We start from the raw sequence: 23,004 nt of genomic DNA on the forward strand, positions 1-23,004 counted from the left end.
ACCGGATGCATTTTCAGAAGCCAGGACTCCAGTGGTGTGATGTCTTCACCACCTAATCACCGGTAGGGATATTGAAGAAGTCTGAGGTGCTAGTAAGTTTCTCAGGACAGAATCATCTTTGCGGATGCAACTGCAGCACAGGAAACTGGGAGAATCTGAGCCCTCCCAATTCTCACTGGACCTCTGCATGAGCCCAGCCACCGTCACTTCTGCAACACAGCCGAATTCTTTCAGCACTAGCAGACGAGTCCGGCTCCCTCGCCGCGCGTTCCTCCCCTCCGCAGTGAACGGACTCGCATCAGCCCGCTCGGGTACCGTCCACGCCGCGGCCGCCCGCGCACCCAGCTCTCGCCCGCCTCCTGCCCCCTCTCGCGGCCCCCGCCCCTCGCTCGCCCGGCTCTCTCCAGCCGTCACTTGGAGGGATTCCCTCTCGGGCGGCCTCTGCAGCAGCACCCGCTGGCCTTATTCGCGGCTCCGGGAGCATGGATCTCCGCAGAAGAGCCCTTCCCGGCGTGGATGGACTTCGAGTTCTCCTGATGCTGTTCCGTGAGTAGCGTTTTGGGGACGGTCAGAGCAGGGCGCACTCTTTGCAGAGAACGGAACGGGCACCGTACGGCAGGCAGGTAGCTTAAGGTCAAAACGTGGACGTAACGGTTTGCGGGTTGGTTCTCTTTGTGGGGGCGGGGGGTTGCGGAGGGCCTTCCCCTTGGTAGCAGGGAATTCCCCAGAGAGCCACACACCTGTATGGCAACCAGACGTGGTGCTCACACGGGCCTGCTTCGTGGCTTAGACCATTGGCGAGACACCTTTGTTTTAAAAGCCTAAAATGAGGAAAAAAGGCCAGTCGGATTCCAAGTCAGTAAGGCTTTAAAGGTTTTCTAATTTAATTTTATTATAAATTAACAGCAGTCGAATTTGTTGCCGCTGGGGCAGAGAAACGGCCCGCAGAGCGCATGGTAGCCGGCGAGGAACTTTGTCACCCCGAAGCCTGCGGACTGTGATGTCTCTCCACCTTGAGCCCCAGACGCGTGGGCTCGCTGAGCCCTGAACAGATAGGATTTGTTTTTTTCCGCAGATACAGTGACTCGAATCATGGCAGAACAAGAAGTGGAAAATCTCTCAGGCCTTTCCACTAACCCTGAAAAAGATATATTTGTGGTGCGGGAAAATGGGACGACGTGTCTCATGGCAGAGTTTGCAGCCAAATTTATTGTCCCTTATGATGTGTGGGCCAGCAATTACGTGGATGTAAGGCACTTTTTCCCTCCCGGCTTGTTCCTAGGGCTCCAGGGGCGAAGGGCACCCTCCCTCAAGACCCCGTGAAGACCTGGGTCGCCCGCCTTCCCCCCTAAGCCCTGCAGGCTGCTCCTGAATGCTGCATGGGGGTTCCGGCTTGTACCTTCTGCTCGCCCCGCCTGCTTGGAAAGTAACCCCCCCTCTCTCCGCTCCCCTAACGGCCAGCCGGGTCTGCACGCAGAGCATCTAACCGCATGTTCCCGGACCTGGGAGCGCGCGTGAAGGAGCGCCCAGGCGCGCCAGACCCGGAGTTTGGACCCGCCGCCCTTTACAGCCCCCACGGGGCCCCGCGCGCTGAGGGGGTGCGGGGCGTCTGTGTTCCCAGCTGATCACGGAGCAAGCAGATATCTCATTGACCCGGGGAGCCGAGGTGAAGGGCCACTGTGGCCACGACGAGTCGGAGCTGCAGGTGTTCTGGGTGGATCGCGCGTACGCACTCAAAATGCTGTTTCTAAAGGTAACTGCTAGCGAGGCTGACCGAGCCCCTGCAGACTCCGGGGGGTGCGGGTGGGTAGGGGCCGCCCCTCTGTCTCCCCGGCCCTCTCTGCGCCGGCGGTTCACGCGCACCTCCTCCGCTCGGCAGGAAAGTCACAACACGTCCCAGGGACCCGAGGCAACGTGGAAGCTGAGCAAAGTCCAGTTTGTCTACGACTCCTCAGAGAAGACCCACTTTAAAGACGCAGTCAGTGGTGAGTAGAGGTCAGCAGGGCTGGAGAGGGACCCTGGGGAAGAGCACACGCTGCTGGGATCACAGGTGTGGAAGCGGAATTCCTTAGGGTTTTGGAAACGCCCCAGCCTGGGGGATGGAAGAAGGAAGCGCGCCTGAGTCCTCTGGCCTTCAGGCCTGGGAGACGCGCCGCAAACTCGGGGCCTGAAGGCCTTCGCCCACCGCCTGACTCGGGATGAGACGCCTCCTGAGGGCCTGTCTGCCTGGGGTTGCCTCAGGATGGTTTTCTCAAGATCTGTCCTTTAGAGGAACGCGGAGAAGGACTAAGGCTGTATTTTTATTTACTTCTGCCTTCCCCCCTCCTCCTTTTAAAAAGTTCTTATGCGCCAAAACACCAAGGGGGCAGTTATGACTTTCATTTTGGGTCAGAATTTGCTGGCCTTTCAGATCTTTCGGCCCATGGCTTGGGCCTCACCACATCTTCAGTCGACTGCAGACACCCCAGAGTGGATTCTGAACCGTGTCCTAAATGTATTACTTTTTTTCATGCCCATCACTACAACAGTTCACCCAGATCCTCCAAAAATATCGTGGCAAGGAACATCCAAGCTCCAAATAATAATGTTGGCATCTTCAGGCACCATCCAAGATCACACTGAAATTTATATATTTATTTTGTAGATTATCTGATCTACTAATAAAGAAGCCATCCATCACCTGGGCACCTGAGTTAGGACACGATTTTTATTGAATATATACAAAAATACATATATCATCTCTTCCATTTCACCCCTTATCAATCAAGTAAAAAGGGCAATTTCATCTCTTTATCAAAGTTTATGTTCAAATATTTCGCACAGTTAAATTAGACTGAAGAAAGAAAAATCTTAATCCTGGGAAGGAGAGAAGGGAGGGTGGCAGGCTTCCAGAAATTATGTATCTGTACAGGGGCATCAGCCCAGAGCACTAGCAGCCACCGTGCTTTGCTGAGAAAGATATTTTATATTTTGCAGAGCAGTGTGAGATGTAGAAAACCAAGTCACTGTTCTTTGCATATTTTTGGAATCTCTGTTAGATTTTATTATAAAGGGTTGGAGGTTTAGGCATCACTCTCTGCTTCCAAAAAGAATTTCCAGATTACTGTTTAAGGAGCCCATGCTCATGAAAGGACAGGGGCATTCACATTTGCAGAGTCTTAGCCAGATAGAGTAACAGGGCATGTCAGCGAGTGGGCTAAGAGGCAAGAGCCAGCTGTCTGGATCACCACAAGGAAGATTCTGCTAGCCACAGGCACCTGACCATTGCTTTGGGCCCTTCCTGCAGCTGGGAAGCACACAGCCAACTCGCATCACCTCTCTGCCTTGGTCACCCCAGCCGGGAAGTCCTATGAATGTCAAGCTCAGCAGACCATCTCACTAGCCTCCAGCGACCCACAGAAGACAGTCACCATGATCCTGTCCGCGGTCCACATCCAGCCCTTTGACATCATCTCTGACTTTGTCTTCAGTGAAGGTAGGTGGGTGGGGAGTCCGGAGGAAAGAAAGAATCCGAGGTTGACTCAGGCAGGAGACGGAAGGTGACCTGTAGGGCACCAGGCTGCTACCCTTGGGTTGTCTCTAGGGTAGCATGGCCCTGCCTCCCTCTGCGATGCTTCTTAAAGACTGCAGGAAGCCGACTGAAAAAATGGCTCTTCCTGCTCTTTCTTTCGCCTTCAAGTCCTTCTTTTCCTCTCTCCTTCTCCCTCTGTTCCTTTTCTCCTCCCTCCCAATTTCCCTTGTTTTTTCCATTGTTTTCATTCTCTCCTCCTTTGGCAAAAGAGGAGACTGAATAGGAAGACAGTCAGTTGGAAAAAAGCCTAGAATTTGATGCAAGTTTCCCAAGGAAAAAGCAGCTGAAAATTCCAAGCAGTTATTTAGAGAGCCATGGATTGGAGAAAGGTCTTTGCTTGTATGGGTCTCAGTATCTTCATGGTCTCTAGACATGTCCAGCCCTAGGTTCTACCACTGTAAATCTAAGTTTTGTGTGACCAAAATGCAATAAGGGTGTGTGTGTGTGTGTGTATGTGTGTGTGTGTGTGTGTGTGCGCACATGCGCAGGTTACACAGAGAGACTCGTGAAGCTGTGCCTCTGTTCAACGTTCATATTTACAAGGAGGGACACCAGAGAGGCCTCAAGGAGGGAAGGGTCCCTGATCTTCTCCCTCTCAGGAGTACAAAAAGCTGCTTCTCAGTCTGTTCCAGCCCTGAAAGGAGATCAGCCAGGATCTAGCAGAGGCGTGTTTAGAAGATCCACATTCTCTCGGTTTTCTGCATTCCAGCAGAAGTAGGGGAGCTCACATTCTGCAATTTGTCCAAACCTAGCAACAGTTCACACTGGGCAAGCATAGGGAAAGTGAATTCCTCCAGTCATTTGTTTTTTCTCTCTGTGTTGTCTAGAAGGGGCTTCCCAGGTAGGTCAAGGTAAAGAATCCACCTGCCAATGCAAGAGACTCAGGTTTGATCCCTGGGTCGGGAAGATGCCCTGGAGGAGGAAATGGCAACCTATACTAGTATTGCCTGGGAAATTCCATGGACAGAGGAGCCTGGCGGGCGATAGTCCATGGGGTCACAAAGGAGTTGGACACAACTGAGTGACTAAGCATCAACAGTTGTCTAGAGGAGGTTGCTAGAGACAGTTTGATATTCTCATTTATTCTTTGTGGTTAAAAAAAGATTTTGGTTGCATTATGGATGCTCACCTTTGGGCTGGGGATCCCCAGGTGAATGCCACCATTTAAATGTGTAGAATATTAGGGAATCTGCCTCTGGTCACATGAAAATCATTAAAGAATTCCCAAGATGTCCAGCTTTCATCAGCTACCCCTCTCAAAGCACACAGAATAGAATCCCTCCCCACAAGATTATTCAGAAGGCATTTGGGAATTCTTCAGTTAAACTCTCCTTGAGGGAAAGGTCTTGTTCTTTCTTGTCATCATATTATTTAGCACCTAATACAGTGCTTGGCACATTGCAGATGCCCTGTGAACTTCAGCTGAACTGACATTCCGAAGCTGTGGACTCAGTTAATGTGTGCATTGCATGCGCTTAGTCGCTCAGTCGTGTCCGACTCTCTGTGACCCCCTGGACTGGAGCCCGCCAGGCTCCTCTATCCATGGGGATTCTCCAGGCAAGAGTACTGGAGTGGGTTGCCGTGCTCTCCTCCAGGGGATCTTTCCCACCCAGGGACTGAACCTGCATCCCTAAAGTCTCCTGCTTCGGCAGGCAGGTTCCTTACCACCAGTTCCACCTGGGAAGCCCCAGGCTCAACTAATAGAGAGCTGCAAATGCTTCAGTGCTAAACAAATCAGAATTTAATAGATTTAGAACAGCAGTGCTGCATTCCCCTGTTATGCGGAGTATGGGCTATTCCATCTTAATGTGTTTTCTACAAAACTGAAACTAAACGTTAAGATGTTAACACTCAAAATACTGTTGGTTATGAAGGTATTTATAAAATGGAAGTGTCTTTCTTAAACTCAAAATATTAAATATAATGAAAAGTAATTGGACTTAATTGGTGACCAGGAATTCGTTTTGAAAATATTGGATCATGGAGTCCCCAGAGTCCCTGCCGCAGACACTTTTGAGTTTATGTGTGTACGTGCAGTAGTCCCTAATTGCTCTTTGTGTTTTCCTGGCCTGCTGTTTTTAGGCACTTCTTCACTTCTTTGTACCACTGGTGCTATAATTGCTGCTTTTACTGTTTGCTTACATCTCACCCCAACCCATTATGGGTTATTTCTAAATTGTTGCTTATAGTCATTTATGACTGGAGAAATCAGATCTCACGGATGTTAAAACTGTGTACAAAATAAGAGTAAATGGGTACCAAATAAAGATCGGGGCTACTTTCCTAAAAATCAGTGATTGTTTTAGCATAGGCTTAATGATCTCTGTGTACAAAAAGCAATTTTAATCCAGTTCCAGGATCTAAATGGATAGTCTTAGAGAGTTTGTAAAGACGTGCAACTTCCTAAATGCAGATATATTCAGCACAGGCAAATTGGACTTGTCTCACCAAGGCTTTTTTGGGGAATAATTAGGATCTTGCCTCCTGTGTGGTGCCTTGGGGCTCAGGCCTTGATGCTCCTGGGAGGAGGCACGCCTCGGTTCAGTCGCTCATTGGGTCGGTGTGCTTTTGTGTGGCTGGGCTTCTTTTGTTCCGGGCTCCTCCTGTCTGTGCCTCTCAGCACCTGCCCCCAGTATGTTTTGTAAGAGGCCATTTTACTTGTTTTAGTGGAATCTGAAAGATTGCTTTTGGAGTGCCTTTTCAGAACCCGGCACTTGGCTCCCACTCCCCAGAACAGAAGGGGACTCTGGATGTCTGGCTGCTGCCCGTGCGGGTGTGAGTGGGGGCTGCCTGCGTTCCAGTGGGGTGGTGGTGTCTGGTCACCTGTCTGACACCCCCTGCAGGGCTGTGTACACGGCCTCTGGCATGTGCACGCAGGATCCGCCGCATGAGGGCGTCAGGTGAAAAGTCCGTTCCCTGGCGCCTGACCTAGCCTCCCACCTGCCTCCTTCATAGATTCTGAGACAGACGAGGATGGCTCAGTGAAACGGGTTAGTGGACACGCACACAGCACTCACAGAGCCGTTCAAGTGGGGCTGACATCTTTATCACACAGATCCCTTTAGGACGTTGAACTTGGCTGCTGTACTGACCCCGGGTGTGTCTCGTAGCCCCGCCGGCGCCGTCTGCACCGTGCGCAGCTCTGGCGATCTTTTATCCGCGGTCTGGAGGCGGGGCCCACGACGCCCGGGTGATGCTGCTGGTCCACAGCAAACTAACTGTAGGCGCCCCGGCGGCGGGGGGATTTTGAGCCGATTCAGGAAAATGATCTGAAGATAAGAGGCAGTAACGCGCAAGCTTCCTGGGGGGCACTTGGGCACGGTTGTGTGGGGAAAGCCCTCCACAGCAATGGGACCATCCCGAGGAAGGTCTCTGGGGGCCGCTATCCTGGTGATGGGGAGGGGGTGTGAGGGGGGCTTAGTGTCTGGGTGATGTCCCCTGACAGCGTGGGGAGGGGTCCTGGGGTCGCAGAGCTCGGGGCAGCAGAGCTCAGGGCTTTATCTGTCTCTTCAGTGGATGACAGCTGTTGGGTGAGGTTTGTATCCAAAGCAGATAGGCCCTAAATGACTAGAAATTCAGGCCATTTTGTTAGATGGTTTTTTAGACGTTTACATGTTTAGCTGTTTAGACGTTTTTTTAAATAAGTGAATGTGTCAAAATTTGAGTTTGGCACAGGTGGGCTTTTGAGTTAATGGGTCTCAGCCTGCAGTGCAAAGGTAACCCACCAAGGGGCCAATCTGTATAGGCTGGCTTCTTCCTATAAAACATGCGCTTGGTGTGGTGATGCTCAACCTGCAGTTCAGGGCAGCTCGTATGTCCCTGCGGTGTGGGGCCCCTTGCCTTTCCCCAGTTCGTTCCTGGTGGTGGGGCCCTTTGAGGTTCAGGAGACTTTTGTGATGGGGGTGGTGCCTCCCCGGGAGGGAGCAGAGCAGACTGAGTGTTTCAGTGGCTTGAGTTAAAGGCAGCTCTCATGCGTAATGACAGAAGAAATGTAACGGGACAAGGTGCCTCTGTGCCCCTTTGTGAAACGTTCGGGTTTAATGGGCATTTATGTCACCACATATACACTGCAGCTGTTTAGTCGCTAAGTCGCATCTGACTCTTTGCAACCCCATGGAGGTAGCCCACCAGGCTCCTCCATCCATGGGATTTCCCAGACAAGAATACTGGAGCGGGTTGCCATTTCTGGGGCCTCCTTAATTCTCAAGGGGAGACACAGACAGAGAGACCTGTGAAGGATGGACTGAGGCCCCCGTTTAAATGGAGAAACTGAGGCTCAGGGAGGTGAAGTAACCAGCCAGGGCTGTGCTCTGGGGGCTGCCAGCACTGTGACCAGAGCCTGTCTTTGGGTATCAGATCCTGTACGCTTAGCATCTTCAAGTTTCTCAGCTGCTCCCGCCAAGAAACTGTACCAAACACGTGAAAGCAGGGGCCACCTTCAGAAAGGCGGTCGGGTGCCCTGAGTTCCTGAGCTCATCATTGTTGCTAACAGTGTGATTGGGAGATACCGCTTGATCTGCACTTTACCAGGATGCTGGGAAAAGCAGTCTGTATTTTATTGAAAATGAATGTACACCATCCCCAGCAGAGTGCCTCGAGGCTGGCTGCCGTGCTGCAGACCAGGGAGGGGTGTGCTGGTGCTGATCCAGAGCATTGCATGTGCCTGTGGTTGACTTGGGGCCTCCCAGCCAGGAAAATAGCACCTGGGTAACTGAGCCTTCTCAGGGCCTCCTGGAGAAGCATCCAGAGAGAGACAGTCCTGTTATTAACACTGCAGAGAGCTGTGTCCAGGGCTGGAACACAAAGACCCAGCGCAGGGCCATGTCGCCAGCCAGTCACAGAAAACTGTGTTCTTGCTATTATCTTGAAGCCTAGTGTTTTAGGTGGGGCTCCCCAAGAAACAATCCTCTGTAAGGACGTAAGGGCAGGTAGCTACCTACCGTTAGGTAGGGGTGTGTGTGTGTGTGTGTGTGTGTGTGTGTGTGTGTGTGTGTGTGTGTGAAGTCGCTCAGTCGTGTCTGACTCTTTGCGGCCCCGTGAACTGTAGCCCGCCAGGCTCCTCTGTCCATGGGATTCTCCAGGCAAGAATTCTGGAGTGGGTTGCCATTTCCTTCTCCAGGGGATCTTCCCAACCCAGGGACTGAACCCAGGTCTCATGTATTGCAGGCAGATGCTTTATCCTCTGAGCCTCCAGGGAAGCCAGGGTTAGTTAGGGTTAGAAACACCTAACCCTATTTAGGTGTTTCTAAAAAGCATTGCTCGGGGAGTAGAAAAGTGAGGTGGGAAAGCTAGCAGCTAGTGCGGGTGTGTCGGAGAAGGCGATGGCAGCCCACCCCAGCACTCTTGCCTGGAGAATCCCATGGGCGGAGGAGCCTGGAGGGCGGCAGTCCATGGAGCCGCTAGGAGTCGGACAGGACTGAGCGACTTCACTTTCCCTTTTCACTTTCCTGCACTGGAGAAGGAAATGGCAACCCACTCCAGTGTTGTTGCCTGGAGAATCCCAGGGACGGGGAGCCTGGTGGGCTGCCGTCTGTGGGGTCGCACAGAGTCGGACACGACTGAAGCGATTGCAGCAGCAGCAGCGGTGCAGGTGTATAAGTGAGCAGGTCGCCCCGTGAGCACCGGGGCTCACCGTGATGGAGACCCTGGGAAAGAGTGTGAGTTACCTGCCAACGGCCATCCGCCTCTGATGGCTCTCTGGGCCGTCTAAGCTGCCCTGGAGTTAGAGTCCATGGGAATGGGTGGGAATGGTGACTGCCAAGGGCCTAAGACCCGGTACCTGTGTGCTGCGCCTCGTTCTGTGGTGTGGGAACCCTCCCGTCCTGGTGGAGCTCACAGTGGGAAAGAGTTTATACAGCTCTTTCTGTGCACGCTGTTCCTGGCACACAGCAGCTTCCGTCAGTTAACCGCTTTTCCTGTTTACTGCTGTGCTTACATCTTGCTGAGAGTATCTGCTTATCTCCAACCAAAGATCTCCAAAGCCCACTCATCTTAGCACTTTTTCAGTACATAAAATACATTTCGCTGAAGTTACAGGAGCCCACCCAGAGGAAATACGGAAAGAGGAGCAAGCCCGTTCCTTTTGCTGCCCCATCAGACGGCAGGGCACGCACAGCTGGTGTCCCTGCCCACTTTCTGCAGCGGGAGGGCCCCGAGACACCAGCAGAGCCGAGCAGTCCGCTTGCTCGTCTCCACGCTGCCTGTTTGGAGACATTGAAGAGTTCTTAAACGTTTGCTCATCTCAGGGAGTAAGGACAGCTTTAAAATGCTCTGGTCATCAGAAAAAACAGAATAACTCTCACATCTGGAAGAACACCCTAAGATGCATCAGGATTGCAATGGTGGCGCCAGGGTTGCGGTTGAGGGCACCTGAGCTGGCACCTGGCGGCCGCCCATCGCACCTCTTCTATCTGATCTGACCACATCTAGTTCTTTCCATGGACTGCTCTGGTGGTTGCTTTTTTCCAGTCGTAGACCTGGGGCCTCTGTTTTGTGTTCTCTAGAACCGTGAGCACAGCCATGGTAGAGGTGTGGGGGAGCCCCAAAGCTGTGGAGGCAGACAGAGAGTCAGGGGTCTCTGAGGGCCCAAGGCTGGATGCTGAGCTGGGCTAAGCCGAGGGATGCTTTTCTCCCAGGCAGGGGTCAGGGGCAGCCATCCTCCGTGGTTACATAACCTGTGGGTTAACTCATCAGTTTCCTGCACAGGATCTTAACCCTGGTGTCCGTAGGGTTTGTGGATAGAATTCATGGGGGTCTGTAAATGTCAAAGGGAAACATTCCCATCTTTATTTTCACTGATTTCAAATTAATATTTAACATTTCCTTCGATTATAAATAAAGATAACAACCCACAGTAGTATTAGTCATACCCATGACTTTGTCACCAGCAGAAATCATAGACATTTTCTTTCCACATTTTGTGCAGATCTTGCAAAGTAACAATTACGCTGCTCACTGCTTTGCAATCGAAGCCAGCCTACATGTGTGCTAATAAATACATATATAACTGTCCCCTGAATTATTTTAAAATACTCTAATAGCTGATTTCAGTGTAGTGCATTTTCTGTGTAATCTTATGTTTTTCATTTTATGCATTTATAAGCATTTTTCTGAGAAGGGAAGATGGTTTCATCACACTGATACCAAAAAGAGGATAACTCTGCTTTAGTGGGTCATGACCAGCACTATTCTATTTATTTTTAATTGTACTCACGGCTACTATTTGTCACAATGATGTAGTAAGGATACACAAGGGAAGAAGGCACAGTGGCTTCCGGAGGAGCCCACGTACAAGTTTCCTCGTGGTACAGCGTGCAGACTCTAGGGCGCCCAGACTTCGCTGGTTGTGGCTCACAAGCTCATAGTTGCCTGAGGGATGTGGAATCTTCCCAGAGCAGAGACTGAACCCAGTGTTCCTTGCATTGCAAAGTTCCTTATCCGCTGTACCACCAGGGAAGTCCTGGATGTTTTAATAACCTAGGCTAGGAACCCAATAACTTGAATGTTGTCCTATTTAATTGATGTTTTTATTTTACACTGTATAGAAGTATTAAGGGGTTAAGTCTTAGAGTTGGTTGGGAAATACTGTTTCTGAAGAAAATATCTCCCTAAAGTTTCCTTGAGAAATCCTCTTCTGGGAAGGGGGTGGATATAATTGCTTTACAATGTTGCACTAGTTTCTGTTGTACAACAGTGTGAATCAGCTATGTAGTATATACATATCTCCTCCCTTTTTTTGAGAAATCTTTTCATCTCTATCTGCCTTTTGGCTTTCTTAAGCAGACTTAATTAATCATAATTCAGAATATTTTGGTAGGAATTAATCATAATTAGGATCTTTTCGTAGGAGCTCATTGCCTTTTTCTTTCACATTTCAGAGCATAAATGCCCAGTGGATGAGCGGGAGCAGCTGGAGGAGACCTTGCCGCTGATTTTGGGGCTCATCCTGGGCCTCGTCATTGTGGTCACGCTGGTCATTTACCACATCCATCACAAGATGACTGCCAACCAGGTCCAGATCCCTAGGGACCGGTCCCAATATAAGCACATGGGCTAGAGGCCGCTGGGCAGAGAGCCCCCAGCCACCGCACCCCCGGCCCTGGCTGGATCAGGCAGAGAAACCACAGCACTTCACACCTGCACATGGGATATACCAACATAGCTCCAGTCAAACAGACTTGGGTACGCAAGGCTTGCTTGGCCTGCATCCATTCTTAAACAGGGATGGGGGGATTCGTTTGGATTCATGGGGTGAATGACATAGCCTTTCTCGGCTGAGAGGTAGGAGGGGTGGGGTCAGCCAGCTGTCATGCTTGTGGTGACTTGGCCTTGACGCTCCAAGGAGCAATGCATACAACTCGGAGGAATATGTGGCTCTGAAGTGTAAGGACTGGAACCACAGTTCTTTTGGAAAGACACCCCTTAAGGTTCAAGAGGAACATTGGATGCTCCGCTCCCTTGAACACAGATGGCTTATCCTGTACTATCGTCAGTGCACACAAAATACAGCCTCATGCTCCCTGCAGCAAGACCCCTGAACGTGATCCATGCTTCTGGCTGGCATTCTGCATGTCTTGTGATTGTCTCGGGAATGTTTCACTGCTCCCTGCACCCAGCGAATTCACAGCACAAGAACTTGTTTAACGTAACTCTGCAGAGTTGTTTGGACTTTATGTCAGGTCCAGGTATGGGGACCTGAAGAATCAATCCATGTGAGCTTGTCTCTCAAAATGAATTAAAACACACTACTGTCTAGTATTTGGCTGCTTTCTTGAAACAAGTCAACAAAACTAAAAATGGCCTGTGTGGCATCCACAGGAGAGAAGGGGGATGATGAAGATGGGCTTTTCATTCCTCTAAGAGGAAGAGCCAAGAAAATAATAGCAGGGATGGAGGAGCTGGCTTTTCCAGGTGAAAACCATGGATTTGTTTTGGCAAATATAAATAGGTTTAATGATGGCATCTCTTCACTTGATCTTACCTAAAAAGCCGAGAAGTGATAATAATGGCACCTCTTGAATGGTTGGTCTAAAATAGTTTCTGATGTTTCTTGATCTTGAGTCTGGCATTTCATTTTGTATTAAAAAGCTGGACCGAACATAGTAGCTTGGACTGAATTTTGAGATAAAATGTAACCTACTGAATTCCTTAGAGAAAGGTACATAGCTTGGATTTCATCCACCTCCTAAATAATCGTTGTTCAGTTCTGAGCTAGAAGAGTCAGATCCTCTCCTCTGGTGTTAGGGTGGGGATCCATCAAGCCCCATATAACCACCCCCACACGGGAGGCAGCTTGTGAGTTTTCTCCCCAAGCCTTCAGCTGTTGACAGAAGCACATCCTTAGTATTTCCTCATCCCAGCAAATCTTGCTAAGTATCGACCAGCTGCTGGCCTCTGACCTGCCCATTTGCTGCTGTCAGCCTCAGTCTTTGCGAGAAGGATCTCTTTTCAGTGTCCGCCTGGTACCAGTGAGGAGCAAGCCCCGATTCCTTGTAAAAGCTGCATGTTGCACAAAGAAACGGAGAAGCCCCTGGTGCTGGTGGACACCTGACCCCAGTTCACTCCACTCTCTCATCTGTGATGGGGGTGGAAACTGCTCCCCACCAGTTCACTCCACTCCCTCGTCTGTGATGGGGGTGGACACCTTCCCCTGACAGTTCCCTCCACTCTCTCATCTGTGATGGGGGTGGACTCCAGCCCCCCCAGTTCCCTCCACTCTCTCATCTGTGATGGGGGTGGACTCCGGCCCCCCCAGTTCACTCCACTCACTCATCTGTGATGGGGGTGGACTCCTGACCCCTGTTCACTCCACTCCCTCGTCTGTGATGGGGTAGACACCCAACCCCCACAGTTCACTCCAATCTCTCATCTGTGATTCTGGTGTACATCTGCCACCCCCTCCCCAGTTCACACCACTCTCTCATCTGTGATTCTGATGGACTTCTGCCCCCCTCCCACCCAATTCACTCCACTTCCTCATCTGTGATGGAGGTGGACTCCTGCCCCCCCAGTTCCCTCCATTCCCTCATCTGTGATGGGGAAGACACCTCCTGCCCCACCCTAGTTCACTCCACTTTTCCATCATCTGTGACTATCTCACCCTCCATGCCCCAAACATGACAAACTCTTTTCTTTTTAGTATCTCATGTATTTTAAAGAAATTTCCTATTTATCTTGAACGAGGTTTTATGGAGAAACAGGCTCTGAAGTATATCCATGAGTGACCCTTTCTTTCTGGATCCTCTTTAGAAAACTTTTAAAAACTTCAGAGTGGTATTTCTGAAAATTCCATGTTTACATAATTTGTTTAATCTACTTTTACAAAAGTAAAATTGTGTTTTTAAAGAAAATTTTACTTTCACAAAACATAGGATTGATTACTAGCTTTGGAATTGTCGCTCATCCATTCATTCAGCAAATGTTTTTGAGCACTTGCTGAGTGTAGGCTCAGTGCTGGGTGTACAGTGGTCACCTTGACAACTGGGAGTCTCTACAGGGGCAGGTTTAACAGGAAAGTGCACATACACACAGATCACTGGAGAAAGAACAGGGTACCTCCGCACTTCTCAACGTGTTGCCACGTGGTCACATCCCTATGGCTAAGCTAACTAAATCTTTCTAGAATCCAAATTTTGTAATTTTCAAAACTGAGTGATTTATTTCTACCAGTGATACAAAGTTTGTATAAAAAGCCAGGACCATTACTATTATTACTAATTGTCTCATCTTTATCTAGCAGTCCAAAATTAAGTCTCAAGTTCAGCCTACTTTCTTCACCTTATTTTTCTCAGCCCTTCTAAAATCTTCATTATCAGATAAGCAAAATAAAGGAGGGTCCTCCTGATGAGGGCAGGGTTGGTGGTCTCCGGGTGGACAGGCAAGGTGCCCAGAGGCATGGCTCACGTCCATTGCCATTTTTCTGCATTGCCAAAGCCCCTGCGGCAGGAGCAAGCTAGGGCAGAGGCTTGTCTATCTGCATTGCTTCCCAGGCTCAGAGACGGGAACGAAAACAACAGCTAAACCGCAGATGCTCAATTACCCCTTTAAACATCATTTTTCTTTTTTACTGGAGTTTTAAACACAAATGCCTCCGGGCACAAAAAGATGCTGTGTCTGTTTGCTGGTCTGCCAGCCTGTAAAAGCCAGGCCATATGAAACATATGCATGTGTCTCAGGGGAAGAGGGAGTTTAACTTCTATTCTGAGCCTGATTCTTTGCGAGATTCCATCGCTCTTGGGAAATAGCTCCAAGTGAATCTGCCTCAAGGGCCAGAGAGACTGTTCTCCAGCCTAAGATATTCCCCTATATTGTAATAACTCTGTTCTTGCCAATCCCCCAGTCTTTCCATTAACAAAGACTTGGCAAATCCATGTGGATGAAGGAGATACCAGAAAAATGAGAATGGAGAAGTGCGAGGAGCGATGGCAGGAATGGCCTGCAGCGTGTGGTGGAGGCAGCATGCACTGGGGTGTTTCATGGGGCAGGGTTGTCCAAAGCGGCGCTGGGTGCAAGCACCTCCCTGGAACAAACAGCTGAGCAACCTGAACCAGACGGACACAGCTTTCCATCTGTGTCTCAAAGTAAGGCTTGCAAACAGCCTGCAACAGAATCATCCCTGGGGGCGCTGAAAAATGGCAGTTCTAGGGCATCAAACCAGTGACTGAGACTCTCCATGCCGAGATCCTGGAATTGGTAGTTTGACTGTTTGCTCTCTCCAAGTAATTCGGATGTAGCAGCATGAAAACTTCTGGTTAACAACAACAACAACAAAAACAGTTAGCTACCATGATACTTGCAACATAAGCCAAATTATCGGGCTTCTCTGTGTTCATCTTCTCATCTGAAAGTGCAGCTCACTGCTCCCTACTTGCAAAGTTATGTGAGGATACACAACAGTACATTTAAATCCTGAGACAGCCCTAAGCACCCAAAAAAGATGTCCTTTTCATTATAGGGGGCTGGAATGCAAACGTAGGAAATCAAGAAACACCTGGAGTAACAGGCAAATTTGGCCTTGGAGTATGGAGTGAAGCAGGGCAAAGGCTAATAGAGTTTTGCCAAGAGAACCCACTAGTCGTAGCAAACACCCTCTTCCAACAACACAAGAGAAGACTCTACACATGGACATCACCAGATGGTCAACACCGAAATCAGATTGATTATATTCTTTGTAGGCAAAGGTAGAGAAGCTCTATACAGAGAGCAAAAATAAGACTGGGAGCTGACTGTGGCTCAGATCATGAACTCCTTATTGCCAAATTCAGACCAATTGAAGAAAGTAGGGAAAACCACTAGATCATTCAGGTATGACCTAGATCAAATCCCTAATGATTACACAGTGGCAATGAGAAATAGATTTAAGGGACTAGATCTGGTAGACAGAGTGCCTGATGAACTATGGACAGAGGTTCATGACATTGGACAGGAGACAGGGATCAAGACCATCCCCAAGAAAAAGAAATGCAAAAAAGAAAAATGGCTGTCTGGGGAGACCTTAGAAATAGCTGTGAAAAGAAGAGAAGCAAAAAGCAAAGGAGAAAAGGAAAGATAAACCCATTTGAATGCAGAGTTCCAAAGATCAGCAAAGAGAGATAAGAAAGCCTTCTTCAGTGATCAATGCAAAGAAATAGAGGAAAACAATAGAACAGGAAAGACTAGATATCTCTTCAAGAAAATTAGAGATACAAAGGGAACATTTTATGCAAAGATGGGCACAATAAGGAACAGAAATGGTCTGGACCTAACAGAAGCAGAAGATATTAAGAAAAGGTGGCAAGAATACACAGCAGAAGTATTCAAAAAAGACCTTCACAACCCAGATAATCACAATAGTGTAATCACTCGGCTAGAGCCAGACATCCTGGAATGTGACGTCAAGTGGGCCTTGGAAAGCATCACTACGAACAAAGCTAGTGGAGGTGATGGAATTCCAGTTGAGCTCTTTCAAATCCTGAAAGATGATGCTGTCAAAGTGCTGCACTCAATATGCCAGCAAATTTGGAAAACTCAGCAGTGGCCACAGGACTGGAAAAGGTCAGTTTTCATTCCAGTCCCAAAAAAAGGCAATGCCAAAAAATGCTCAAACTACCGCACAATTGCACTCATCTCACAGGCTAGTAAAGTAATGCTCAAAGTTCTCCAAGCCAGGCTTCAGCAATACGTGAATCATGAACTTCCAGATGTTCAAGCTGGTTTTAGTAAAGGCAGAGGAACCAGAGATCAAATTGCCGAATCCTCTGGATCAGAAAAGCAAGAAAGTTCCAGAAAAACATCTATTTCTACTTTATTGACTATGCCAAAGCCTTTGACTGTGTGGATCACAATAAACTGTGGAAAATTCTGAAAGAGATGGGAATACCTGACCACCTGACCTGCTCTATATGCAGGTCAGGAAGCAACAGTTAGAACTGGATATGAAACAACAGACTGGTTCCAAATAGGAAAAGGAGTACGTCAAGTCTGTATATTGTCACCCTGCTTATTTAATTTATATGCAGAGTACATCATGAGAACGCTGGGCTGGAAGAAGCAAATCAACTATACTTCAGCAAGAATAAATACATAAATATATAAAGTGACAGAATCTGTCAGGCTGTCTGCTGGGGAAGGAGTTACAAAGGCTCATGTGCCAAATGAAATGACAATTATTTGTTAGCACTAGTCTTGTGTTTTGTAGACCCTGATCTGAGTGTTGAGGACACATTAGTAAACAAAATAGGCAAAAATCCCTGCCCTTATGAAACTGAACAGTGTGTGTGTGTCTGTTTGTGTGTGTGTGTGTGTGTGTGTGTGTGTGTGTGGTCTATTCAGGTATGATTCATGTACTGTCATCAACCAAGCAACTGGGACTTGGTTAGGCTCCGTTAAGGTGGTCTGTACATGACCTTGCCGTACTTTTTACCTTTAATTTTTTTCAAAATACTGTCAATGATGATGGGGCATAAACATCAAAGCATTTGCCATGTGGCTAAAACTTCCAGGATAAGGAATCTCTTTGCTTTTAAAATAGTGTATTTTGATCCAGAAATCAGGAACCCTTCAACTTTCTCAAGTCTCCTTTTCGTCCTTCATCAGATCTGTTTATGTAGATGTTGGCAGGGTCGCATCCACGTTCCCTTGGCCCTTTCTGGAGCTTGTTTGCTGATGATTTCTGTACATGCCCAGGGCTTTCTGTGTCTCTCTCCCTCTTTGTCAGAGGGAACAAGCGTTCTCCATACATAGGGCAAGATGGAAATTCTGGGGGATGATGCCCTAGAAGCAGCTCTCAAGCAGCAAGAGATAGGAGATGGTGGATAAAAACTCTTAGCCTCCTTGCTCCTAGAAGGATGATTCTGGAGCATCTCTCCCAGAAGGTCTCTGGTGGGACAGAGCCCCAGGTACCCATAGGGGTGAACTATTCATCAATACACACCTGTTTTTCAAACCTCTGTCCCTCCTGGTCTCATCTCCACACTCCCCATGTCAAGTGAGCTTCCTGGGGTCATCTCTCAGGAAGTAGTTGTAGGTGTGTCTTTGTCTGAGATTCTCCGGTCAGAATCCACACTAAGGTCATCTATTCTCTTGATTCAGAATACACACATTTCAAGACTCATGTTGACGGGTTTGCTGCACAATCTGGACGAGTGCTATTTCATCTCCCTTTCACAGAACTGCTCCTGCTTGTACGTTTTGTGCCTGCTTCAGACCAAATCCATCTTCTCTCTGCCCGAAATCTCATTACCGTTTCTTTGATGACCCAGTGATAGTCACTGGATCGATTTGACCAGAGTCTGAACTTACTGAGTTGATAACTTCATGGAATGATTTAATTTTTCTAATAATTGCTACTGAGTGTGTTCTTCCCAGTGGATATAGGGAACACAACAATAACTCAGCCTGATTCTATCTGTCTAAGCCATTAAAGAAGACAATCTCATTCAAATTCAAAATAACACCCCTTTCCTTTGCTCGGGTTAAGCTTGCATTGGAGAAAGAGACAGAAGTAGCAAGGCATAGGTAGTGGCAGGAAACCTGGTGCACTTTCTTATTCTTTCTTTCTTCTGAGTCCCTCCCCCAAATCAAATCTCTTATGAACTCCTGGCTCAAACTTGTGGGGAGCCATCAGGAGGGGAGCGTTCAGTAACCCAGCTGGCTGCAATCAGCTGCCTGGAGATGCGGTTGGAGGAAGGTGAGATGCCTGAATCTCATTTGTATCCGCCGGAAGACAGCCTCTGCTTTTGGAGTGGTCATGGTGTAGATGATATCTGTGGTTTTAGAGTAATATTCAGCTCGTCCCCAACTCCTGCACACTGTAGAAAAGCAGCTGTGGCTTTCCGTGGTGGTTCAGTGGTTAAGAACCCAATTGCCAGTACAGGGGACACAGGTTCGATCCCCAGTCCAGGATGATTCCACATGCCATGGGGCAACTAAACCCGCGTGCCACAGCTATTCAGGCCACGCTCCAGAGCCTGCGAGCTGCAACACCTGCATGCTGCAACTGCTGAGGCCACCACAACGAGAAGCCTGTGCCCTGCACCTAAAGAGTGGCCCTGCCAGCCCCAACTAGAGGGAGCCCATGCGTGGCAACAAAGACAACACAGTCAAAAACAAAACAAATAAAAAATGGGGAAACAAGGAAAAGCAGCTGTATTTCCCTTTGATCCCCCCATGGTGCGTGCCTCCAATGCCCTCACCAAGTTGGGCACCATCCCATTTCTTAGTTAAGCACTTGCCATGCTCCCTGCCCCTCTCCACGCACCATCGGAGCCAGAGGAAATGGGTGTCTTCTATGCCCACCAAGGGTTTCAGGGACCTGCCTGGGGAAGGTTGCTTCCATCTTTCTCTTCCCAGGCACATAATATATACTATCCAGAGGTCTCATCCTGAGTCTCAGGCTATGTATGTTTTGAGGGTTTTCACTTTCTGAAATTTCCAGATGAGAAATGAACTCTTTATGTATCAGCATCCCTCCCAGCTTCATGGGATAAATGTTAACATCTCCCCTGTCACCAGGTGGAGGAGGGGTCCCAACACTCGCTTTCAGTCTCCCAGAGAGCTTCTCTGATCCAGAACAACCTCCTGACTATATCTTCTTTGGGTAAAAACATTTAGATCAGTCCAGCATCTTTTGAACAAGAGAGGTAGAGTAAGTATCTTTGGCCATGAATCCAGCTTTCCTTGAATTTGGCCTTTCAGACTTAATTTTTTTTTCTTCATAGTAGTATCTGCATTCTTGTCTTACAATGTTTGTAACCTCTGGGGATAGGAATGTTTATCTGTGGTTCATGTCAATGTGATTTTACATATAATTTTATAGCAACTTATTTGCATTCCCCAAGGTCATAAAGACATCATTCTTGTCACTCAAGAAACAAATTCAGGAAATCACTAGAGTTTCCAATGACACAGTGGAAAAAAAGGCAAACATTTATTTTTATTTGCAAGAGCAGTTTCTGCCAATAGTTAGGGCTCACAAAACCTTTTAAGCTACAGTAACTTTTGGTAAACTCAATGAAGACTTTAAAAAAGACCCAGTGATAAGAAAATTACAGAAAAATCTCCATTACACTGTCGAAAATGTTTGGAATCCAAAATCCACTATTTTCTGCAATGGTTTGTAATATTTGCTCTGGTTAAAAAAAGATTTTCTGTTTGCTTCCTTTCTACTTCTTTATAGTCCTGGTTAAGTGAATACAATCTCTCCCATATCTGCCATTTTCTGGATTTAGATTATTTTCATTCTTACATCCTTATATTAATATTTTAACATTTTACAGAAAACATTGAGTGTGTTGTGTTTTATGAAAAAAAAATTATAGATCCTACTTATGATGAGGCATTTCCAGTTTAGCGAAAAACTGAAAATCTAAACAGTAGAAAGTCATTTTATGCCTTTTTTTCCTTTTTAGCTATAATAAATAATTAGCAACCTATTAATTACAAACATTCTTAATTAGGCTGAGAGTAGCCAGAGCATTTTCAAAATTTTAAATTCATGTTTGTTACAGTATGTGACGTCATTAAGAAAAGCCTCTGGTTTTCCAGTTTGGTAACAAATGGCTTTTGTTTGATGCAGAATTAATAGAAACTAATGATGACTATGTAGCTTTTCCAGCGTTTTAAAGGCAAATCTATATTGGCCTACAGTTAACATGCAAATTCTTCCAACAAGCAACACAAAATGTATTGTAGTAGTCATTCATGTTTATCAACATCCAAGAAGATCTAGTCAGCAGCACAACTCTCCTATGTCAGAAACACATAACATGGTCACAACTGAATTCAGATCACACCTGGGAAAAATCCCCTTTTCCTAATGCATCCTCTAGAGTCCAGACTTCCAGTACGGTACAGAAACAATAGCAATGAATACTGCGGTACAAAGGTAAGCACAGACAAGAGTTTGGTGTGCTAGCGTACAGAGCTTTAAAAACAGTGACAAACAAAACCAAACATCTTGCCCTGTTCTCTCTCTTTTCCTTCTGTGAGACTAGAATTCTCACAGTCTTCTTGAAACATTCAATTCAGGAATGAAGTCCAAATGACCCTAGCACTGGGGTGCTGAATCAAGATGGCGAAAGAGCAGAACATGGAGTTCAGCACCTCCCACAGATACATCAAACCATCCTAGAACTGAAATTGCTCCTTGGAGGGGAAATTTGGCCACAAGGGGATGTCATATTCATTTAAGAGAAGGTACCGGGGGAACATACTGCCGTGCAAAAGATGGTTTACTACTACTAGTAGGTTTGAAGGAAAATGTGACTTTTCAAAATATTTAGTTTTCTCCCAAGGAATATTTTTGGTGGTATGCTAATGCTATGCTATGCTAAGTCACTTCAGTCATGGCTGACTCTGTGCAACCCTACAGATGGCAGCCCACCAGGCTCCCCCGTCCCTGGGATTCTCCAGGCAAGAACACTGGAGTGGGTTGCCATTTCCTTCTCCAATGCATGAAAGTGAAAAGTGAAAATGAAGTTGCTCAGTCGTATCCGTTAGCGACCCCATGGACTGCAGCCTACCAGGCTCTTCCGTCCATAGGATTTTCCAGGCAAGAGTACTGGAGTGGGGTGCCATTGCCTTCTCTGTTTGGTGGTATATCGTGGCTCAAATTTCACTGCATTATTTTTGGCTGGATAAATGAAATGTGCACCCACCCCCATCACCATCACTCTGAAGTCTTCTTCCATCACATAAGACACTTGTTAAGATAAGAAAGATATTCTACTAAAGCTGACGGTGATTGAGAGTCATTCAGTATTCAAAGTTCCTAAAGAATCGTTGGTTCTCTGAAAGGGATAAAAAAGTAGGAAAGACTTTTTTTCAAACTCTTGCTAGTAAACAGGTATTACTTCAACTGATACAATGGCTACGTGACATCAAAGTACTATAAATTATCAAAACTATCATACAGAAAAATTACAAATTCATTGCAAAATACATTACACTGCTACCATTAAGAAAAAAGTGCTTTTTGTTTTCCTTTCTTTCTTTTTTTTTTTTTGCCAGAAAAGTATTCTTTCAATATAGAAAATCCTATGCGTTACCCTGCATGTGGCTAGGATATACCATAACGGAGTTTGTACTGAGTCCTTCTGATTTGCTGGATGAAAGGCTGAAAAATATAATAATGACTCATTAAAGCCATGTCCCAAACGACCGTGCCAGCTGTCAGTGGAGAGACGCCTGTTGAAGACACAAGAGGACGCCCTGGTCTGCCGAGGCCTGCCGGTCGCCGCACGGTCCCACCAGCCAGCTGGTCTGGGCTCGCAGGCCGGCTGCATGTTCTCCGGTTCCTTGCATTCTCCTGACCTGTTCTCGCATCGTCACCTCTGTGACTCTTCCGCTCAGTGATGCCGGTACTGCCTCATGAGAGGCACGATGCAGGACGGCGGCCCCGCCAGTTTCAGGAACGGGTGTCTGAGGAGCTCCTCCGCTGTGGCCCTCCGAGCGGGCTCCCGCACCAGCATCAGGTCTAGGAACGCCCGCAGTACTGAGGAGACCTGCGGAGACAGAGGCCGGCCTCCTGAGGACTAGAGCCGGGTGACCCAGGCCCCGCGCGTGGCCTCCCAGCAAACTCCCGGGAAACCCTTCTGCCCACAACGCCAAAGTCCAGAAAGTCAGCTTGAAGAAAGAGCCCATGCGAGCAAACGCAGGCATCGCCTTTCTTAACACACGCTGTTTTCCTTATCTTTTTCAAACCTGAAATACTAGGAGTAAATGATGGTACAACAAAGATACGTACTAATGAGAGACAGCAGCCCCTCTTACGGTGCGCCCACTATGTTCAGATGCTGGTCACACACATTTGATGAACAGTGTTATAAACATGGAGTGAGTTTTATTTGTTCATTTTTCTAACCACGCAACCATCTAGGCTTTGTGCAATCCTTTTTTTTTTTTTTAAGACTTTTAAAAAAATGTGGACCAGTTTTCGAGTCTTTATTGAATTGGTT

The 23,004-nt window shown here is 47.6% G+C and overlaps 2 protein-coding genes across 3 annotated transcripts in view; one reads left to right on the forward strand and one right to left on the reverse strand.

Moving 5' to 3' along the window:
• Positions 1–482: 482 nt before the first annotated feature.
• LAMP5 (lysosomal associated membrane protein family member 5) lies at positions 483–11,627 on the forward strand. Of its 2 annotated transcripts, XM_068987810.1 has the most exons (6): positions 483–546; positions 1,076–1,248; positions 1,622–1,753; positions 1,880–1,985; positions 3,287–3,475; positions 11,449–11,627. In XM_068987810.1, the coding sequence occupies exons 1-6, from the start codon at positions 483–485 to the stop codon at positions 11,625–11,627; spliced, it is 843 nt and encodes a 280-aa protein (XP_068843911.1). The 2 variants fall into 2 exon arrangements, with proteins under 2 accessions (XP_068843911.1, XP_068843912.1); XM_068987811.1 differs by lacking the exon at positions 1,622–1,753.
• A 10,768-nt stretch (positions 11,628–22,395) lies between these two features.
• Positions 22,396–23,004, reverse strand: part of PAK5 (p21 (RAC1) activated kinase 5) — a 112,920-nt gene continuing 112,311 nt past the window's right edge. Inside the window, exon 8 of the mRNA XM_068987592.1 lies at positions 22,396–22,551. Within this exon, the coding sequence (XP_068843693.1) occupies positions 22,396–22,551 (156 nt within the window). The remainder of the gene's footprint in view (positions 22,552–23,004) is intronic.

This window comes from Capricornis sumatraensis, chromosome 15 (assembly GCF_032405125.1).
Source record: "Capricornis sumatraensis isolate serow.1 chromosome 15, serow.2, whole genome shotgun sequence".
Taxonomy (NCBI): Eukaryota; Metazoa; Chordata; class Mammalia; order Artiodactyla; family Bovidae; genus Capricornis; species Capricornis sumatraensis.

Bases quoted from the DNA above. Each gene is read 5' to 3' on its own strand.
- LAMP5 (XM_068987810.1), top strand. From the start codon at position 483: ATGGATCTCCGCAGAAGAGCCCTTCCCGGCGTGGATGGACTTCGAGTT. The intron at 1,249-1,621 runs GTAAGGCACTTT...CTGTGTTCCCAG, and splicing joins GGGCCAGCAATTACGTGGAT to CTGATCACGGAGCAAGCAGA. The intron at 1,754-1,879 runs GTAACTGCTAGC...TCCGCTCGGCAG, and splicing joins TCAAAATGCTGTTTCTAAAG to GAAAGTCACAACACGTCCCA.